General features: G+C 36.9%; 1 protein-coding gene across 3 annotated transcripts in view; it reads right to left on the bottom strand.

The window, feature by feature from the left end:
* The window catches only part of MTA3 (metastasis associated 1 family member 3), an 83,607-nt gene that overhangs the window by 61,474 nt on the left and 2,732 nt on the right, over nt 1-19,401 (bottom strand). For all 3 annotated transcript variants that reach the window (XM_069009697.1, XM_069009696.1, XM_069009698.1), the window contains exon 3: nt 17,866-17,959. In XM_069009697.1, the coding sequence (XP_068865798.1) occupies nt 17,866-17,959 (94 nt within the window). The remainder of the gene's footprint in view (nt 1-17,865; nt 17,960-19,401) is intronic.

The raw sequence follows: 19,401 nt of genomic DNA, 5'->3' as shown, positions 1-19,401 counted from the left end.
CACACCCTGATATAACCAACTTCTTCAAACCCAATTCTACTTTAGGTCTATCTTGCTGCAGACACCCCCACCCCCTTCCTTGTTTTGGCATATTTTGTGGAAAGAGAGAACAAGAAAACAAAAATGAAAACAAGAATTTCACCCATCTCACCTGACAACCCACAGCCTCACCGACACACGGACAGGTTCAAGTCAGACTATAACTCAATTTGGAATTACTTTGGCATCTACAATACTGATGATGAATAAATCTTTAAAAAAATCTATGCCAAGGCAAAGCATTTTTTAATTAGGCAAGTAATTATTTAAAAAAATATAAATTCATGTTAAAAGGTTCATGTTTTGCTGGTTTTGGCTGGGGTACAGTTAACTTTCTTCACAGTGGCTAGTGTAGGGCTGTGTTATGGATTTTTGCTGGAAACAGTGCTGATAACACAGGGATGTTTTTGTTATTGCTGAGCACAGGTTACCCAGAGCCAAGGCCTTTTCTGCTCCTCATAACACCCCACCAACAAGGAAGCTGGAGGGGCACAAGGAGCTGGGAGGGGACATAACCAGGACACCTGACCCCAAGTGACCGAAGGGATATCCCACACCACATGGCATCATGAGCAGCATATAAAGGTGAGGGAATGAAGAGGGAAGTGGGGACATTCAGAGTGATGATGCTTTGCCTTCCCAACTCACTGCTGTGTGTCATAGACCCTGGCTGTCCTGGGGATGATGAACACCTGCCTGCCCGTGGGAAGCAGTGAATAATTCCTTGTTTTACTTTGTTTACTAATTCCAATTCTCTCCCCCATCCCACCTGGGGGAGTGAGCCAACAGCTGTGTGGTGTTTTGCTGCTGGTTGGGGTTAAACCACACCAATGTTTCCAACAATTAATTTCTACAACTGTTTAATTGTAATAAGTGACCATTGCAAAATACATTTTGATTTCCAATTTCAAGCATTAATATTTCTTTTAGTTACCTTGTGTTTGGGGGTTTTTTCTAAGTAATTCAGGCATCCAAACCCAAGTTTGGTCAACATATAAAAAAGCATTTGACTGTAGATAAGGCACAAAACACAGGACAATATGGGCCATTTTGAAGTGGTTGCAGGAAGCCAGAGATGATATTCCAGAGTTTAAAACAGCTTTAGACAGCTACGCTCATCTCAATATCTTCCTCAAGTAAGAATTTAAATTAAAAAAAATCAAGAAGAAAACCCACCACCTTGAATCAAATTTATTGCACTAATCTTACATAAGACATGAAAATGCTGATCCAAGAGCCTGAAGCTTAAACCAAATGTCTCTTAGACCCATCTCTTAAAACACTCCAAACCTAAAGATGAAACAATGTAACTTTTTCTCTTGTATTTTTAGAAATAAAACAGATGTTTTACACATGATGATCTGGCAACTCAGTACTAAGTAGAAGAAACCATGGCCAGACAGAACAGTTCCATCCACTCAACACAATTTACCATTGGGATAATTTTACAATTTCCTGCTTCAGCTTTAAAATATAAAACCAATGCTAACAGTAGGATTTTGTAAAACAGGTAATAGCTTGTCCCAGCAGTCACACAAACCTATACCAGGAAAGGAAACTGGATAGCATAAAGAAGGGAGAAAGCTAAATTTGCTTGATGGCAATACAAAGAATTCTGCATCTGAAGAAACCTTCAGAGAGCTGCTTTTGAAGCAGGTTTTTGCAATGATCTGGCCTTAACACCCATTAGAAGGAAAGTGGTAACAACCTTGCAGAACTCTTAGAGATCTTGTCACATTTTTGACTTGATTTACAGCACATGTGAATTTCATTTGCCATCCAAGGAGAGATTATTTCTATCAAAAGGAGTGAAATAGAAAGTACCTACAGGAAATCAAAGTACCACCAAGATAAGCACATTTCAGCACTCAGCAGGGAAGAGAGGCAACAGCTCAGAGCAAGCAAACATTTTGATGCAGCAACATGGTGATGACATACACAGACCTCATTGTTCCATGATTAGAGAGACAAAAAATAAATTTAAAATTGCTCAGCTAAATATTATTTTGAAACTCTTAGGTATGACTCCAAAGATGAATACAATCACTTTTTGAAAAAAATCACACAATCCCCTTTAGCCCTTGGGCAAAATTTATGAGAATGTTGTTTTTTAGTATTTTTCCTGGTTTACAAGAAATATTTCATTATTTAAAAGAAAAGTCCTGGTGAGCAAAAGCAGGCATCTCCAGTGAGCTTTTAAAACTTGTGGTCTATTTATTACATGTGGGTTTTCTAATCATCAATGGTAAATAATTACTGTGATCCTGAAAACCAGAGTGATCTGGTGATACTTTCAGAGACTGCGCTGCACTTTCCCTTTCCCATCTGATGTAAATGAGACTTAACTGACTCAGTCAAGCAATGGATACTGGAAAGAAACTGTAATCCTCATTCTTTTTACATATGCATCACCACTTTTAAAAACATGATGAACACTCTATTTTTTTCCCCTCTTCCACTTAATTTGTAGGATGCACTGTTAGAAAATGGTGGTGTTAGTGAGCCTGAGAAGAAGAGAGAACTGTCTTTGCCACCTAAACTTTGTATACAGTGTCTTTGTTTATAGTTATGTGATGAGTGAAGCTTGCTATGAGGAAGAATTGCTTGTTTTTGCAACTAAAAAATAAACTGAGGGCAAGTCTCTAGAAATACAATACTCCTATTTAGTTAAAAAATTCTTTTAAAATAACTTTTTAACTGTCCTGAAAGACATTTAAAGGTTTAAATGCAGCTCAAACAACTGTATAGTTAACCATCAGCTAGCCAAACAAGATAAATTCCTCGGACACGCTACTCTTCTTTAACTAAATCAAAATAATCCCCCATGTGCTCCCTTTGTGTATTGCAGCAGAGAGTAAGAGAGATTAGTTTAAACATTGGAGACTATCTTCAGGGAGGAGGAGTAAATTTTCAATATTAAAAGAAAGGAGAAAGTTCTCCCTCTACTGCCACCAAAATGCTGGCAGCATTCTTTCCAGCTAGAGTTCGAATCTGGACATTCAACCAAAAACCAGGACAACAGGCTGAAAAGGGCCTCAGGAGGACTCTAGCACAAACTGCTCTTCCAAGTAGGCTCAGCTGTGAGGTCAGCCCATGTTAACTCAGCAACTGAAAATCTCTGAAGACAAGAGACTACACCTTTCCATCACCCAGCAATGGTGAAAAGCTTCTACCCATATCTAATCTGAATCATTCCCATTTCAATTTAGTCACCGCCAAGAGTCCAATTCCATCTTCTGGTCTATAACCTCCCCACAGGCACTGGGAGTCCACCTCTTCTCCAAGCTGAGCAAGTTCAATTCCAGCTGATTCTCCTAGAAGGGCAAGTGTCCATCATGGTGGTTTTTGCTGAATGCATTCCAATTTATCAGCAACTTTCCTTTATCAGGAAGCTAAAGCTGGATGCGATATCCCTCGATGCGATGCAAAGGGAGATAATCTCTTGCCTTTGGCTATGTGCCTGGTGGTACTGCCCAGGATGCTCTTGGCCAACTCCCTTCATTGTCAGGGAGTTGTTGTCTGCTGGCAGCCTCAGGGCCTTTCCCACAGAGCTGCTCCCCCAAGCCCCAGCTTACATCTCTACCAGGAGCTCTTCCTTCCCAGGTGCAAGACTTGGCATTTGTCCCTACTGAACATCTTCATGTTCTAGACATACCACTCCTCCTGCTTTCTAGGAATCTCTGAATACCAGCCCTTCCCTCAAGCCACCCCCTGGTCATTCCCCCATTCTTGTGTCACCTGCAAACATGATAAGAGTGCACCACATTGCCTGCTCCAGTCACTGGTAAAGACAGGTCCCCACAGAGATTCCCATGGGACTCCACACACAGTCTGGATGCTTCACCACCACCCTCTGACTCAGACCATGCAATTAGTTTTTTATTCACCCAGATGTCCCTTTATCCAAATTCCAATTGCTTGGCCTAGTGGATCTACCAAGAAAAGAAAATAAAGAACAAGAGAAAGAGAAAAAAGCAGAACTAGGAGACAGGGAAGACATAATGGGAAAAAACAAGACTACTCCTTTCAACAGCAGGACAGACCAATGCTGAATTAAAACGGCAGAGTACCCAAAGCTACAGTGCATTAACTTTCTACCTCTTAAACTTAATTGCTTCTACTGTTGAAACCATACCTCAGCTTAGCTGCATCCAGCTTATGCAAGCCTAAATGCAGAGATTCAAATCACCACCACCATTTGTGGAGTTACAGCCGTTTCACTGTTTGCTAAAATACTTTTAAAATTGTATTAGACCAGTATTAAACAGAATTTCCATTTCAAAGAAAGCATCACTTTCAGAAACCTTTCCAAACTTTCTTCCTTTCCTGTATACCTTTTTCTTTGACACTCAGCCCAAAACTTATACACATACCCGGTATCAACAACATATTTTCAAACCTACAGATAAAAAGCTGAGAATGACGAAGAGCAGCGAGTTTACCACACACATCAAAGGAAAGGTGGCTGTGCATAAGTCTCTTTAAGCATAGATGGTTGTGGCAAAAACTTCAAGTGCACATTTGGCAGTTAGATGCTACAGCAGCAACAATTACAAATACAGATTTTGGGGGAGAGGGAGTAAATCTAATTACTGCCAAATTTCATACAAAAGAAAAACAGTAAGTCTCACCATCTGAACAACTTTATTCAGACTGTGAATGAAGAGCTCTCTTAGGTTAGCAGTTGGCCAATTTGCTCATTTGTATGAGACTTCTTGCGACATGTTTCATTGTACTAACTTAGCTGTGATATTTAACCCCTAAAGCTGTAGTAAGGACACTTAATCAACTTTGTGAGCTAGACTATGCATGGTTGAGCTAGACTATGCACTGTCAATTTGCCTAAGGAAGCATTTCCCAAAGCTGAATTAATTAGCTTTACTTATACCACGTCTGTGGCAACATTCAGATGAGTGTTAGAATACGTAACATCAATTTGATATTTGCTGTTACTTTCAAATAGGATAAGAAATCCAAAGCACAGTTTGTACGGATTACAAGTCATTTAAATAGCATATTACTATCTAAAGTATGAATCTGAGCACTTTTTCAGGCAGGAAAAGTGATCACTTGTGTTTACAGGGAACAGGTCTGCTTTTAATTCCTGCTGGATAGCATGGACATACATATGGCCTCTAAGGGATTATCCAGTTTTCCTACACAATTATCCAAGGTGATCCTCCCATACTACCTCATCATTATATTTCTAAAGGAGGTCACAAAACAAATAACTACTGTACAGCCATTAAGAACTAATATGCCACACCTACTCTCAAACAATAAAAATTATTTCCAAAATTATGCAAAATGGTTTTTTGTGTACTTCCAAGTAGCGTATGACAATAATAACAATTTCCAGGATTATAGTCAGCCATAAGCAATTGGGCAATTATATTGTGTTTATCACAGGCCTGTAGCAAAAATATTTTATGGAAACCATCACACCTTTCATTAGCAGAAAAGTTCACCTTCCAAAACTTGATGGGTGGTGGTTTTTTGATAACTGGTTCTGCAGATTTTTGAGAGCAAGGAGCTTGTGGGTGGAAAGCAAGGAAGGATTACCTCCATAAGTAGTATGAATCATGATGTGCTACATTAATAAATAGATCCTAATAAATTAAATATAACATGAATAAATGCAAGAGCAAGCACAATAGTTCTTTAACCATTTTTCAGCACTTCAAGCTAGTTTGTAACAACACTACAGAACAGAAGGGTCCCACAGACCTTCATGAGAACAACAATATGCAAGCAGTGCTGAAAGAGCTGGGCATTCTATATCATAAACCTCAGCTAGGTTTTCCCCCTTTTACCTGACTTCTGTACCACCTATTCAAATGCAAATTCTTCCAAATGAGAAAATATCCTGTTACAGGGCTCAAGGTGTGCTTGGTCATGTGTACATCTGTATGAACTGCAGCAAGCTGCTGCAGGATGTGTGAAGCCACAGTCCTGTATGGTGTTTCTTTAAGCAGCTCATTAGTAGCAGCAAGCAGCAGACTGAAAACTGTGCCATGGACACTGCTATTTGCAACACGATGAACATCCAATTACTGGTATCCAGCTCAGCAGATGAATCAGAAGTCAATTAGTAGTTTTTCCAAAGTGTACATATGTTTAGAGCTGTGTGGGAAAGAAAGGAAATTTTAGTTCTACCCTCAAATCCAGGCTGGCAGACCACCATAAGCAAAAGTGTATGTGGTGAATCTGACAGTGGCCAAGAAATAACTTTTTTAATCCATCATCTGGCTCAAGAAATCCAAAGGCTACCTGCAACACTGCCATGTAACCTGCATGAATAATTATTACACCTGACTTTCAGAAAAGGGAGGTCTGTATCTCTCATCTTCCTGAGACAGCTGCTATTAGTAATTTTTCCCATCTCTTAGATTGCCACCCTTTCCATGTGAAACTCCTGCTCATATCTTGTTAAGATCGTCTTCCCTTTAGCATAGGCAACAGGTCTGTTTGATCTAGATGGTTTACAAGCTGCATGGTTGTCTCTCCTTAAGAAAATGCAGAGCAAATATATAAAAAAATAATAAATGTAACACAACAAGAACTAAGCATACAAAAAATCTCTTACGTTTTCTGTAAGAATCCAAAGTCCAGGTTTAAGATCTACATTGGTATTTTCTTCCATTGTGTGACAATAACCACAGAGTTTCAGAGATCTAAACTGCTTTTCTAACATTCAGTTCACATCCTCAAAAGCTGATAAACAACTTTTCAAAATTTGTTGGCAGAGATGAAAAGGCACAGATTGTACAAGCACTCTCCTACCCCTACTCAGAATGGCATATGATTCTGCTTATAAAACACAAATTATTTATCTTCTACAGTATCTCCTTACAGAAGGGCTGAATTTTGTTGGATTTTTTTGCAGGAAGGAAAGAAGAATTAGGGAGAAAATAAAAAGAATGAGAAGGAAAGAAAAACAAAGAAAAGGATTTGTATATCCTGCTCTTGGGTAAACTTAATAAAGACACATTAAGGCTCTATGTGTGGGATTAGGAAACGAGAACAATATTTTCCAAGAGAATGCCTGCTTGGTGCCAACATGGTAAGAAAGCTTTTCTGTCTATAGACCTGACAAGACAACCAGGAAGAGGAGTTCATTCACTCTGATGGTCTGTGTAAGACTTAAAGGATCATTTTTTTTCCACCTCTTTTCCATCTTCAACCATGCTAGAGATCTACCTCCCAGAATACATTATATCCTTGGTGTACAGAGATAATGAGATCATAATTTACAGGAACTATACATATGAACTGAGAGAAGTGTAAATATATGTATTACTTTAAATTATTAAAGCCTTTTAATTCATTAATTCTGATGCCAGGAGGAAAAATAAACAAAACAGTGTAGGAATAAACATCACCTTGTATTAACTGGTCAAATTTTAAAACATATGCCAATCCCAAAGTAAACCAATGAAGTTTTTCTTCTACTCTCAGTACTTTGCTTTGTAGACAATACATTCAAATACCATTTTTGTTGCAGCAAGTAAAATATCAAAAATCTTCACTTATTCATCTCATACTTGGTAAATATTCAGTATTCTGATTCCGGCTCTTTTTCCACTCATTAAAAACAAAAATTAAAAACAAAAAGAAAGGGGAGAGCATTATGAAGGTATATGAAGCTAGCCCCCATTTGAAGGAAAATATAAATATGAAAGCTGCCCATATATCAAAACCTTTTTTCTTGTATTATACTTGGCAACTGAGTCCTTGGCCTCTTGAGGGCCTACTGAGAATAACTGCATCAGGATTTCACTCCTGACAGCAGCACCAGTCAAAGGATCTGCCTAAAGGAACTGCCACACAGCCAAGGGCCACAGTACCCTGTAGGTCTAGGTTACAGGTCACTGACTCGGCCAACACTATTTCTACCTTGGTTTAAATCAAAACAAGGCTGCACTTTTAATGCAGGAAACTGAAACATGACTCCCTTCAGCATTGCATATCACTGTCATAATCCTTCACAAAAACAAGAACAGGCAAATTAAAAATTAATTCTATCATTCAGCATATCAAAAATGGGAAGTTAGCTAATTTGGTTGGGCTGGTTTTGGATAGATGTTTAACCTGTTGTACAAGTAGAAAAGGCACATGCCCTCACATAACCCCCAGACATATGAAGGCATAATGCCCAGCAACTGTGCATCTTATGTACTGTGATAAAACCTCAAACAGGTTTTGGATTCAGGCAGTAGGTGACAGTCAAAATGAACTACTTAGATCCCCAAACTCTTTTAGGAATTTGATAATGTAGAACAGGCTTTTACTGAAAAAAATTGTGCTTTTTACCACTCAATCTTTTTTTTGTATTCTCCATTAGTACAAAACAATGTCTCTGCAAGGATCACAGAATCATTTGTGTTGCATATCAAAACCAGAAGCAAAGCAGATTCACACTACAAATCTTTGCTTGATCAGAGAGGGTTACGAACAGCAGCTGAGGTAAAAAACAAAGTACTGATCAAACAGACAAACAGCACTGTGAAATAGCACAGCCATTCTGGCCACCCACTCCATGTGGTTTGGGACATGACAAACTCAACATATTTGCTAACTTTGAGTCCTGTTACTTGTGCAGGCTACATTTGACAGAAAGAGAGTTTACCACACAGAAAGAGACAAACCACACAACCACCTTACACGTTAATCTTATCTGCTACTTTTACCTAGTCCATAATACCTCACATCATATATATATAAATATATATATATATATATATATACACACACACACACAGCACTGCATGAATCACCTTGGGTAGGAAGCACTACACTCATTCTCACACAGAGCCTTGCCCAAGCTAAAAAGCTCCACCTCTACCAGCATGTGTGCAGTTACAGGCATGCATGAGTATTACCAAGGGCAGCTATTGCAGATTTCATCCCACTGCATAATACAGACATTCAAGAACTACTGCTGGAAAGCCTGTAAATCTTCAGACCTGATTCCCAAATCAAACATTTAACTGCCACTGCATGATGGGAAAAAGTCTTTCTATATTAATAGTGAGTTTACATCATTCAGATTTATAAATTATATAAACTACTGATTCAATTAGACTATCAGAGAACTCTTTGAAGATGTGAAATGCATCTCTAATTGGAGCTTTACTGATAGAGATAACCTAGCAATGTTTTTGTAGTCTAAAATTTATGCCTCAGGTGCTTTGGTACAGTGTGGGTGCACTGGGAAGAAAGTGGAAAAAGTCACTTAAAATTAGGAGCCAAGGGAAAAAAATAAAGAAGTAGAACCATTTGAGACTATGGAAATCTAGGAGGTGTGAAACACCTTATTTATCTTCATGAGACAAAAAGTTATGATCAATAATATCAATTTAAATACTACAAGTATTTTGGGGGTACCAAGAAAACAGTTTAGGATCACTTGCCTGCACAATTAAGAAACACGAAAGAGGCAGGAAAGCAGCTGAGAGAAAAGAGTTACATGTTTTCCACAAATCAAAAGAATCCCTGAACAAGTACGGTAACAATGGCACATGTATTTAAAGTTGACCATGAGGAAATGTATCCTAAGGAACACAGGGAAATATGGGAATGCACAATGCTTTGGCAATTTTCTGTGAATACTGTCTCCTTCTAAAGACTCAAATGTGAAAAATTTATTTTGGGAGTAGAGCTCAAAAAAATGACACCTTTTGTACCCTACTGAGTTCTTTACCAAGGAAACATACTAAATAAATACTTCTGGTATTTAAAATAAAAATAAAAACTGAGCTTCATATATCTATTAAACAGTTTTAAGCATAAATATGACCTGATATTTTACAGCTTTCCACTCCTCACAGCAAATTCACTAAAATTAATCCAGATTTTAGGTTTAGTTTGTTTTTACATTCAGAGAAATTGGCAGCAATGTATTCAAGCCTCTTAAACTATGTGTTCAGAAAATAAGATTTTTGAATTTGAAAGAAAATTAATCTACACACACTTGCCAAATTTTAAGTTTATACTTCGGAGGTCTAAAGATGAAGCTAGCAGTTAATAGCTGGACAGTCCATGCAAAAATTAAGATGTAGTTATACAAATGGAGTGGACAATTTTTAATATGTGAAGGATCCATGCATGATCAAAATGCAGATCACACATTCTCAGGTGATGATAAACCCTTTTTAGGCAAGTCTTATGCAAGTTTTCTATAAGAGCTAAGAACTCCTAAAATGATGAACTTAGTTGTAAATCCATTCATCCATTAAGAGAAGATCATTAACATTCACAATCTGACAAGTCATTCTGCACCAAAGGAGGAGCCTGAATGGATACAGAAGTTAATAATTCTACAAGATACTTGGGGCTGACAGTAAACTTGTTAATAAGACAATATAACTACTAATTCTGAAATGTCAGTCATGAAAAGAAGACTCAGATATTGTCAGAAGAAAACACTAATTACTGCTTCTTTATTGCTTTTACTCGAGGAGAAAAAATACTCACAAGTTCTTGAACAAAAATCAAATGAAGAAAACACATAATTTATGAGACTACCCCAAGCACCCTTGAAAAGAATAATTGGGAGCCTTGAGACAAGTTTCTCCTTGGTGACAAGGAAGTAGTTTTCGACAAGGCTTGTTGTATTTCAGCAAGTTCTGAATTTTCTCCCCCCTCTTCAAATAAATTAAAATTGATGGCATCCTCTTGGGTAAATGAAGGAAAACTTGATGTTCCCTTGTCTCAGGAGATCAGAGATCATGTCTTCCTCACAAAAAAGCCCAAGCTCATTTTCAGTGAAAGTGATAGTTACACTAATATAAGAGCCTTAGCATAAAAGCTACTCTGCCACTGATTAAAGAATTTGTTATCTGTATCATCCTTAAATGGTCCTCCTAAGGTGTGTCTCTCCCACATCACAGACTTCAGGATTCCCAGAAGCAACACAACATACCTGAATTTGCTACTGCTTAGTTTACATGTCTCTATCAGATGTCTGTAAAGAAGTATTAACATGTAAAATTCCAACAAAAGCAACATCAGAACTCATACACCTAAATTTCCTGGCTTCCTATACTTGGCTTTGTCTCTGTTCAACACCCCATCTTCAAAACAAACCCAAGAGCCTTCTGATGAGTTGCTCACAGACAGGACTTCTGAAAAGCCTGTCTTGTCCTCAAAGAAAAGAGGGCAACTAAGTGAGGTTGAAACTAACTTTCTCCTAATTCTTGGTGTGTGTGTGTGTGGACAGAGATGACAGAGCCAGGGACACTGAGCTGCCAACAAAACACAAGTTTATATTTACAGAAGCCTTGAGATTAACAGGGCAGTATCTCACTGAACCAGTTACACAAGTCTGCTCACCCACTCCTCAGGCATATCTAGCAGCCAAGCCTTCTTCCTTATACACACTTCAAGAGATTCTCCTACCTTTCATTCCCAGCTCTGTCTTTCCAGGCCTTAGCTCCTCTCCCTCCTATCCAACCGGAAAAATGGTATCCTTCATCACAGGGCAATATCAACGATCTCTTTTCTTAGCAGCAAGCAAGAGAGGCCTTCTCACCAAGTGCAATTACAAAAAATGAACTGTAACCTAACAGAAAACTTTCCAAAAGCCACAAAATTCCATGGAAATGTTACTTACACTACTTACTACTTGCTACATTACTTACACTGTAAGAGACACAAATCAATTGAGCTCTTGAGCTCTAAAGATTTATTTTGCTTTGGTTTTTTGCATCCACATGACCACAAGCAAGACCAAAAGAGTTTTGTTTCTGTTTTATTTGTATCAAGACTGATGCAATGCTGTCTTTTCACTCAAAAGAGCACCTACTAAATAGGCAGCTATTTAAACTTTAACTCCCTTGAAAGGGTAACTAAGAACTCTCTACGCCTTAGTGCATCCTTTTCTACAGGATGGATGCCAGTCTCTACAAGCCCACCAGTAAAGCAAATAAACTATCTTAATTCATTTCCTGGAAGCTGTACACAGGATACAAATAAGCATTCACCAGGGGGTTGATTTTTGTTGTCTGGGAATTTTTTTTTAAAGAAACTATGAATTATTTCAACATTTAAAACTAACAAGGTAGAGAAAATGGATTGTATGCAGTACAAGAGTTAATATTTGTCTCTTGGGTTCATTTCACCGAAGGTGCTTCTAAACACAGGCTGCAAAGATAACAGTTATCAAGGGAAGTACTGGAACCAAAAAAAAGACAATTTAAGATTTCAAATAAAATCTCCAGTCAAAACATACTTTTTATACTAAGACATTATGTGACTTGAATTAGGTAACAGGAAAAATCATCTTAAAGTGATTTTTCAGAAAAGGGATTGCGATTAAAGAAACATTGTGTTCTTTATTAATAACTGTTTAGTTTGATGTACAAGAACTGCTATGATGAAAAAGAACCACAACCAAAAAAAAAAAGAATCACCAAGTTTCTGGTTGTGTTACAATCTGGTTGGACAGAAATAGTCCAGCTATAGTATTTTATAAATGTTTTGAATTATACTGAACAACAGTGTTGTTCAGAACACTGAACAACACAGTGTTTTAGACATTTTACTCTGGAGCTTTTGCCTGAACCCCAAGGGTCTCCACACCCATAATTTTTTTGATACAACTTTTTAAATTGTATTTTTTTGATTGTTGAAGAGGGCAGGAAAAATTCTTGTGTTTTTCCTGGAGGTGAGTATTAAGAAAACCACTATACAACCATATGTTAAAAAACCTGATAACACATGAAAAGAATTCACATTTCAGTTTTGTGTATATTTGGGAACATCAGTGAGTAATCTACTAAACACTACTGCTCAAGCTAAGCTCATTTTCTTAACATCTTCTATGATACCTTCCAGCCTACTGCTCTACTGAAATAAAATGCTTCTCAAAAATCAGATGGAGTATTAACAGCTTCATTCTCTTGGATGCATCTGGAGTGCTGGCAATTAAATAGACAATATGCAAAATATTCCTCCCCTCAAATACAAAGCACCTTTAAGTGAAGGCAAGAAGGCTCAGCAGCAGCTAAACTCCTCTGCAAGATCAAGCCATTTCCAGGAATGCTGGAGCATTCTTGATATTACATAGAAAATAATCTCCAAGTGCTTGTAAGGCGCTTTGAGATATTTTAACAGCAACTATAAAAACGTATTGGCATATTAAATATTTTTCCCCAACTTTAATAAGAACTTCTAATAGGAGCATTACTTTACAGGCAAATAAACTAAAGTACAGAGAGAATACTGGATTTGTTTCTGATTGCAACACACCAATGTCATACAAAGGTCAGAACTGAGTACAGACTCCAGCATTTGATGATAAAATTTAGTGGGCATGGCAGTGTTCAGTCAGAGGCTGGATCTTGGAGGTCTTTTCCAACCCTAATGATTGTCTAACCAGGAATCACTAGCAGGACTCCTTTCCTCCTAGATATCTACCTTGTACAAAAATTCTGTAGCAGAAAACACCATTTTACAAAGCAATGTGACATTAAACATGACTGATCAAGAGCAAAAGAATAAAAGTCCTAAAAAAAGTGCAACAAGAAGTAAAGCCAATACGTGATTTCTGAAAAGAACAACTGAGGTTGAAAAATATTATTTTATGCTGGCTTCTGTAATCTAGAAAAAATTCATTTTACCTTTCATCTCAGTCAATGAAACTAGCATCTCAAATTTTTTTTTTTAACTGAGTCCTGTCTCATTCACAAAGAATATCAATTGTGTTAATGAGAAAAAATAAATTCTGCATGGGCTTTATCACAGGCCCAGAAATATTCTTGGCATTTAGTCAGCATCTCAGCACACCTAAATGAAACAAACCCTCTTAATAAATCAGAAGATGAAGGAGTCCAACAACAGTAATTTTTTTTATATCCTCACCAGATGGTTGACTAGGCAAAAGCTGGCTGAGGAGTTGCAACAAGAGAATGACTTCAGACACAGTATTACATGATAGCACATGATCAGATAAAGAACTCAAAGTGTAAAGGACTGCAAAAACTGGCACCAGGCACTTAGGTTGCCCTACTCAGCTTCAAGAAAGTAGTAGTGAATAAACCTCAAATATGGTATGGTTCTTGGAATGGTCCCTGTGCAGGGGCAGGAGTTGGACCCAATTATCCTCATGTGTCCCTTCTAATACAGAATATTCTATGATTCTATGATAAATCTATTGCAAAAGAAGTAAATACAGAACTTGAGCCCTTCACTGTAACCCAAAACCAAAAAACCCAAAAGTGCTGGTACAAAACTAACACAGTCTCCTCTCCACAGCTATTAAAACTCTGCCCTAAAATACTTAGATTAGCTCTCCTTAAGAAAGAATCATCTACATTTTATAGATTCAGCTGGCAATTTCTCAATCACACCATTTAGTTAGCAAACATCTCTATGCCACCCCTTTACGTTTGCTTCACCCATTTTAATGAGCTGGGTGTTTCTGTCCCACCTCTCCAAGTTCACTCACTTACGCACTTGGGTACCTGTTGCAATAGCTCTTCTCCTGCCTGCCATCCTCTACTCATCTCTTCCTTCTTTTCCCTTCACAGTAAGCCTTACCCTGCTGGTCACTTCTTCCATGCCAAGAAAGGAATGACCCCCTCACAGTGACCCTGTGGTGATGACTATAACCTAAGTGCTGGTGAGTGTTAGCACCCCAAAAGAACTCCCTTAATAAGCTCAGGAGGCTGCACAGGATCAAGAAGCCGATCCTGGAAAGTCTTTTCGTTTGTATTTCAAGTTGACCTTACCATAAACTCTATATTATAAATCAAAGGTGAAAAAACATAAAAGTCCTCAAGTGCCCATAAAACATTCCAAACCCCTGGATTTAAGTGGCTACAGTCAGCTTCTAGAACTATTCCCAGATCTAGACTGATGTCATACATGATGCTAGTAGACAAATAAAAATTTCCTTAATTAAATTCCACCTGGAATACCACAGAAAAAAAGAAGGCAATACAATTTCCTCACAGATTAGTGACACTCTTTGAAAACAAGGGAACTCCTCTGTACCTGAGCATTTTAGAATGGCCTAAGGAAAACTTGATTTTCTTCCCTCAATTTGTTACAATATCTTGAAACATTTTGGAAGACAACTTTTAACAAAAGCAAACAACAAACAAACAAAAAAGCGCAAAAAATCCCCAACCAAATTTAAAAAAAAAACAAACCAAAAAACCACTGAACAAAAAACAAAAAAAACCCCAACAACAACAAAAAAACACCCTAGGAAAACAATATCTTGACTCTTTACTAGTGATAGTGTCATGGATCAGCTTTATTCCATTTTTACCAAACATTCTTTAGAATAATTCTGAAACTTTTTCAAGTTATCAAAATTTTTTTTAAAGTTTCAAGATATTTTCTTGCAAAGCTGTTTTCTTCTTTTAGTAAATGGGACCATACCTACATCTCAAAATATAACCTTGAGTCAAAAAAACTCCAACCCCCACCTGCCAAAATCTTAAGAAGTACATAACTCGGACCAGTTTTCTCAATCATAAAAGGAAAAAAAACAACAATGCTAGCAATACAAAATATCATTAGAAAAGATCATGTAGATCTTATACTTAAAAAACTTCTCCAAACAGGTACACAGGAGAAATTAGTGGCTGAAGTTGAATTTCCATTCCTTAAGAAACTTGTATCTTTTAGCATTTCTATTATACCAAACCAGGTAGAAGTGTTGAAGTGCCAACATGTTTAGCTATATAAAACATTTCCAAAACATTCAATTCATAAATATACAAATATTTTGTTTACACACACCATATTTCTAAACAGAACACTGTGTTATTCCAGAACGAAAGCCTTTAAAGTGATTTGACATTTAACTACATCTGCTCTATGAGCTATAGGAAGCTCTAGCCCAGCAATCCTTCACTGTGTGCTGTCCCCTGCAACTGTAACAAACATCTCCTGAAAGAACGCGGCACTACAGAGTCCAGAGATTGGTCAGAACAGAAACACTGTGTCCAGAGAAAACCTTCACAGAGAAACCTAATTCATAAGAGCACTGGGTTAGAAGGCTCATAACCTGTGAGACACGGGCATTCTAAAGAGGATTGTTGAACCAGCTGGAAATCACATTTCTGTTTTCTCACTACAAACCCACAAGAGGATCCCAACAGAAAACATGATGGAAGATTCTGTGGCACTTCTAGTGACACCAACAAACCCCTAGTATGATATAGGAGAAGAGCAACACACCATCAACAAGTCCTTTATATCAAAGTGCTGACAAAATGGCAATCTAAAACTCACAAAGGAAATAGAAACATCTTATTCACTTTTCCAGATGGAATGATACCCACAGAACTAACATACTCTTTGCTAAAAAATGAGCCAACTAAAAAAAAATGTACAAGATTCATGTTTTAAAAGCCAAATTTAAAAAAGAAAAAAAAAAAAAAGTATTTCCAGTAAAATTGTTATCCTTTTCATACTTTCTTGCCCCTCCATTAGAAAAGAAAAACAAACAAAAAAAAAAGTGCTAAAAGTTTAGTGAAGCTCCCCTTAAGTTCTATGTTTCTGTACATTTCCGGTGGAAGAACTCAAAAGACTAATGATTGCGGGGGCTGATGAACATGATCAAAAATAGGTCACAAATAACTCTAGAGTGTACCCAACTATATTAGAAAAACATTAAATCATTCCCTTAATACATAAACAAGATGTATCATCTTCCTATAAAAGCCAAGCTAGTACTTCATACTCTGTACTCAAATCACCTCCCCTTCTCCAGGACCAATAAAAAATAGAACAAAACCCAAAGGTTGGCTGTTTCTCTTCACTAACCATGCTGGGATGAGCAAAATTACCAGAGCTGGATATTAAACAAATTGCAGGGTATTTTTAAAGCACCTAATTACGCTATTATATATCTGCATTAAAAAGTTGGCATTATGTAATGTCTTTCAAGAGATTCATCCTGAAAAATTACAGATTTATAACCCCTACGTAATTTACTCACAGATTAATTTTGAAAACTCAGGCATCATATATAATCAAAACGGTACTTAATAGCATATGGCAAGAAATTTATGGGATGTTGACATACTCCACACTTCAGTTATTTACAAACATGACTGCAGTATTTTGCAAATTACTGTTTTCTCAAACATCTCAGATTTTTAGGTTCTGAATTATATTTTCAGAATCCTATTTTTTTCTCTTCAGAATTATATTTTTCATCAAAAAGTTATGGAACAATACTGTATTTCACTTGCATACCAAATGGCAGATACTAAAAAAGTTAGGTTCATGTTGAAAAATGGGGCTTTTTTCACCTATTATCGTTTGTTGTTTTTCTGGGAAAAAAAGGAAAAGAAAAAAAACCCCAAATCCCTTATTTTTTTTACTAATATCTACATTTAGCATAAATGCACATAACAGCTCTTTTACAACCTTCAGTGATTTTCAGTCATCAATGATACATTTCATTCTTTACATCAAGCAATACATGTTTATGTCTAACTCAAAAAATTCATGTAAGATATTTACAAGAGCTCTTAAGCCTAAATTGACTTACAACCAAGAATTACTTTTGACATAAAAACAAGAAATCCAGCTGTATCTCCCAGATGAAAAGATACATTCTTTTTTTTTTTTTTTTTCCCCCATATGAACAACCTCAATCACATGGATACAGCTGAACTTAATTCCCAGAAGCAACTGATAGGAGCAGGATAGTATCAGATAATACTGAGCAACTAACTGGATATTAATAAATGCCTAACATAAATATATATTCCACATGGCAAAAAAAATGCAATGTTAAGCAGCTGCAGAAATTGAGCAGGCTGTGTTAGTAAGAAAAAATGCCCTGTACCATCTACTTACTAGCATGCTTATCTGCAAGCATTATAAGGCTGTTAGAAATATCTCTTCGCCTGTAAAAACACACCACTTTTGCTTCCACGTTTCCATTGGCAGTCTACAAAAGAAAGATAAAATCAGGTCAGAATGTATCCCTCCTCAGCTGAGTAATACAAATTAAATGCTGTCTGCTTGGAGTGTTCCTCTATCAGTAGTTCTCTCATGATCAGTCAAGCTGAAATCAACGGAATTATTCCAATAAATAAAATTTTCCTGGGAGAGGCCAGTGCCAATTTCAGGCCAGACAAGAGGATTAACTACAATTAGTGCTCAGAATTTCTGTATTATTCAGCTGTTCAGAGATGCAATGCCAGTATCATGCTAATGTAAGAATCCTTCAGAAATTTTAGAACCTTGTGAACATTTCTTTGCAAACCAGCTTTAGACAGAAATGTATATTTCAAAGTACTCTGGCATTTATTCAGCATGTCATTGAATACAACATTTATTGAAAAAGTATTCTTGAAAGAATTCTGAAAGGTTTATTTGAAAAGTCACAATAGCTCCTAAAATAAAAGAGCTATTTAGTTCAATGTTGTTTTCATGACTCATTATGGGGACCATGCTCTTCAGCTTGATGATGTAAAGAATTTACTAATATTTGAAGAACTATATCCTCCTTCTTGGAGGATACAAAAGTACTTTTTTACCTTGAGTTACTTATTTAAAACTGAAAAGTATAATGTTTCAATTAAGTTTCTTACCAAAAAATACTGTCCCTGGTAGAACAATAATCAAAGCATTTCATTACACATCCACATAACATCTCCACGTTTGCTCTAGACCTTTAACACTTGAAAGCAAACTATTCACATTTAAGATGTCAGGACTACAACTTCCAACCTCTCTTTAAGAAAAAAAATCAATACATGACTCTGTTTAACCCTGCATGAGCAAGATTAAATTACAGCAGTGCAGTTTAAAGACAATAAATATTACATTCAAAACATGATTGGAATCATGTCAATCACTGTGAATAAAAAATACTCTTCTCCTATAAAAGTCCAAAGCGATTTGCCATGCACAGGTTCAGAGGCTGTTGTGTTGGACAGCACTAACAGTTAATGTGGCTGATGTCTGCTATGGAGTAGTGCTATGTTTCATTAATAAGAAGAAAACCACATGCAGGTCACCAATTTTTTAATCTACATTCTAACCATTGGGAAAAAAATATCTTAATCATTACTTACACCATGATGGGCATTTTGACAACTAACTTTTGATGTAGTGCATCAGGAGGTTTTAATACTGCTTGAGGGAAAAGTAAAAAAAAAAAAAACAAACACATATATAAACTCCACACTATTCTTAGTAGTGTAAGAGTGAAGAGAAATAATCATGTTTTCCCCAAAATGACACTCAATAGAGCCTCCATTTTTAAAGAAAATACACTCAGGATAAAGACAGAGAACACAGTCTGTATTCAAAAGCCCATTCTTCACTCACAGCTGCCAGAGCAATGAACAGCCACAGAAGTCACATATTCTGTTATTTGATCAC

This window comes from Aphelocoma coerulescens, chromosome 3, assembly GCF_041296385.1.
Source record: "Aphelocoma coerulescens isolate FSJ_1873_10779 chromosome 3, UR_Acoe_1.0, whole genome shotgun sequence".
Lineage (NCBI taxonomy): Eukaryota > Metazoa > Chordata > Aves > Passeriformes > Corvidae > Aphelocoma > Aphelocoma coerulescens.
Note: the sequence above shows the minus strand (reverse complement) of the source record. Positions and strands in the feature narration are given on the sequence as shown.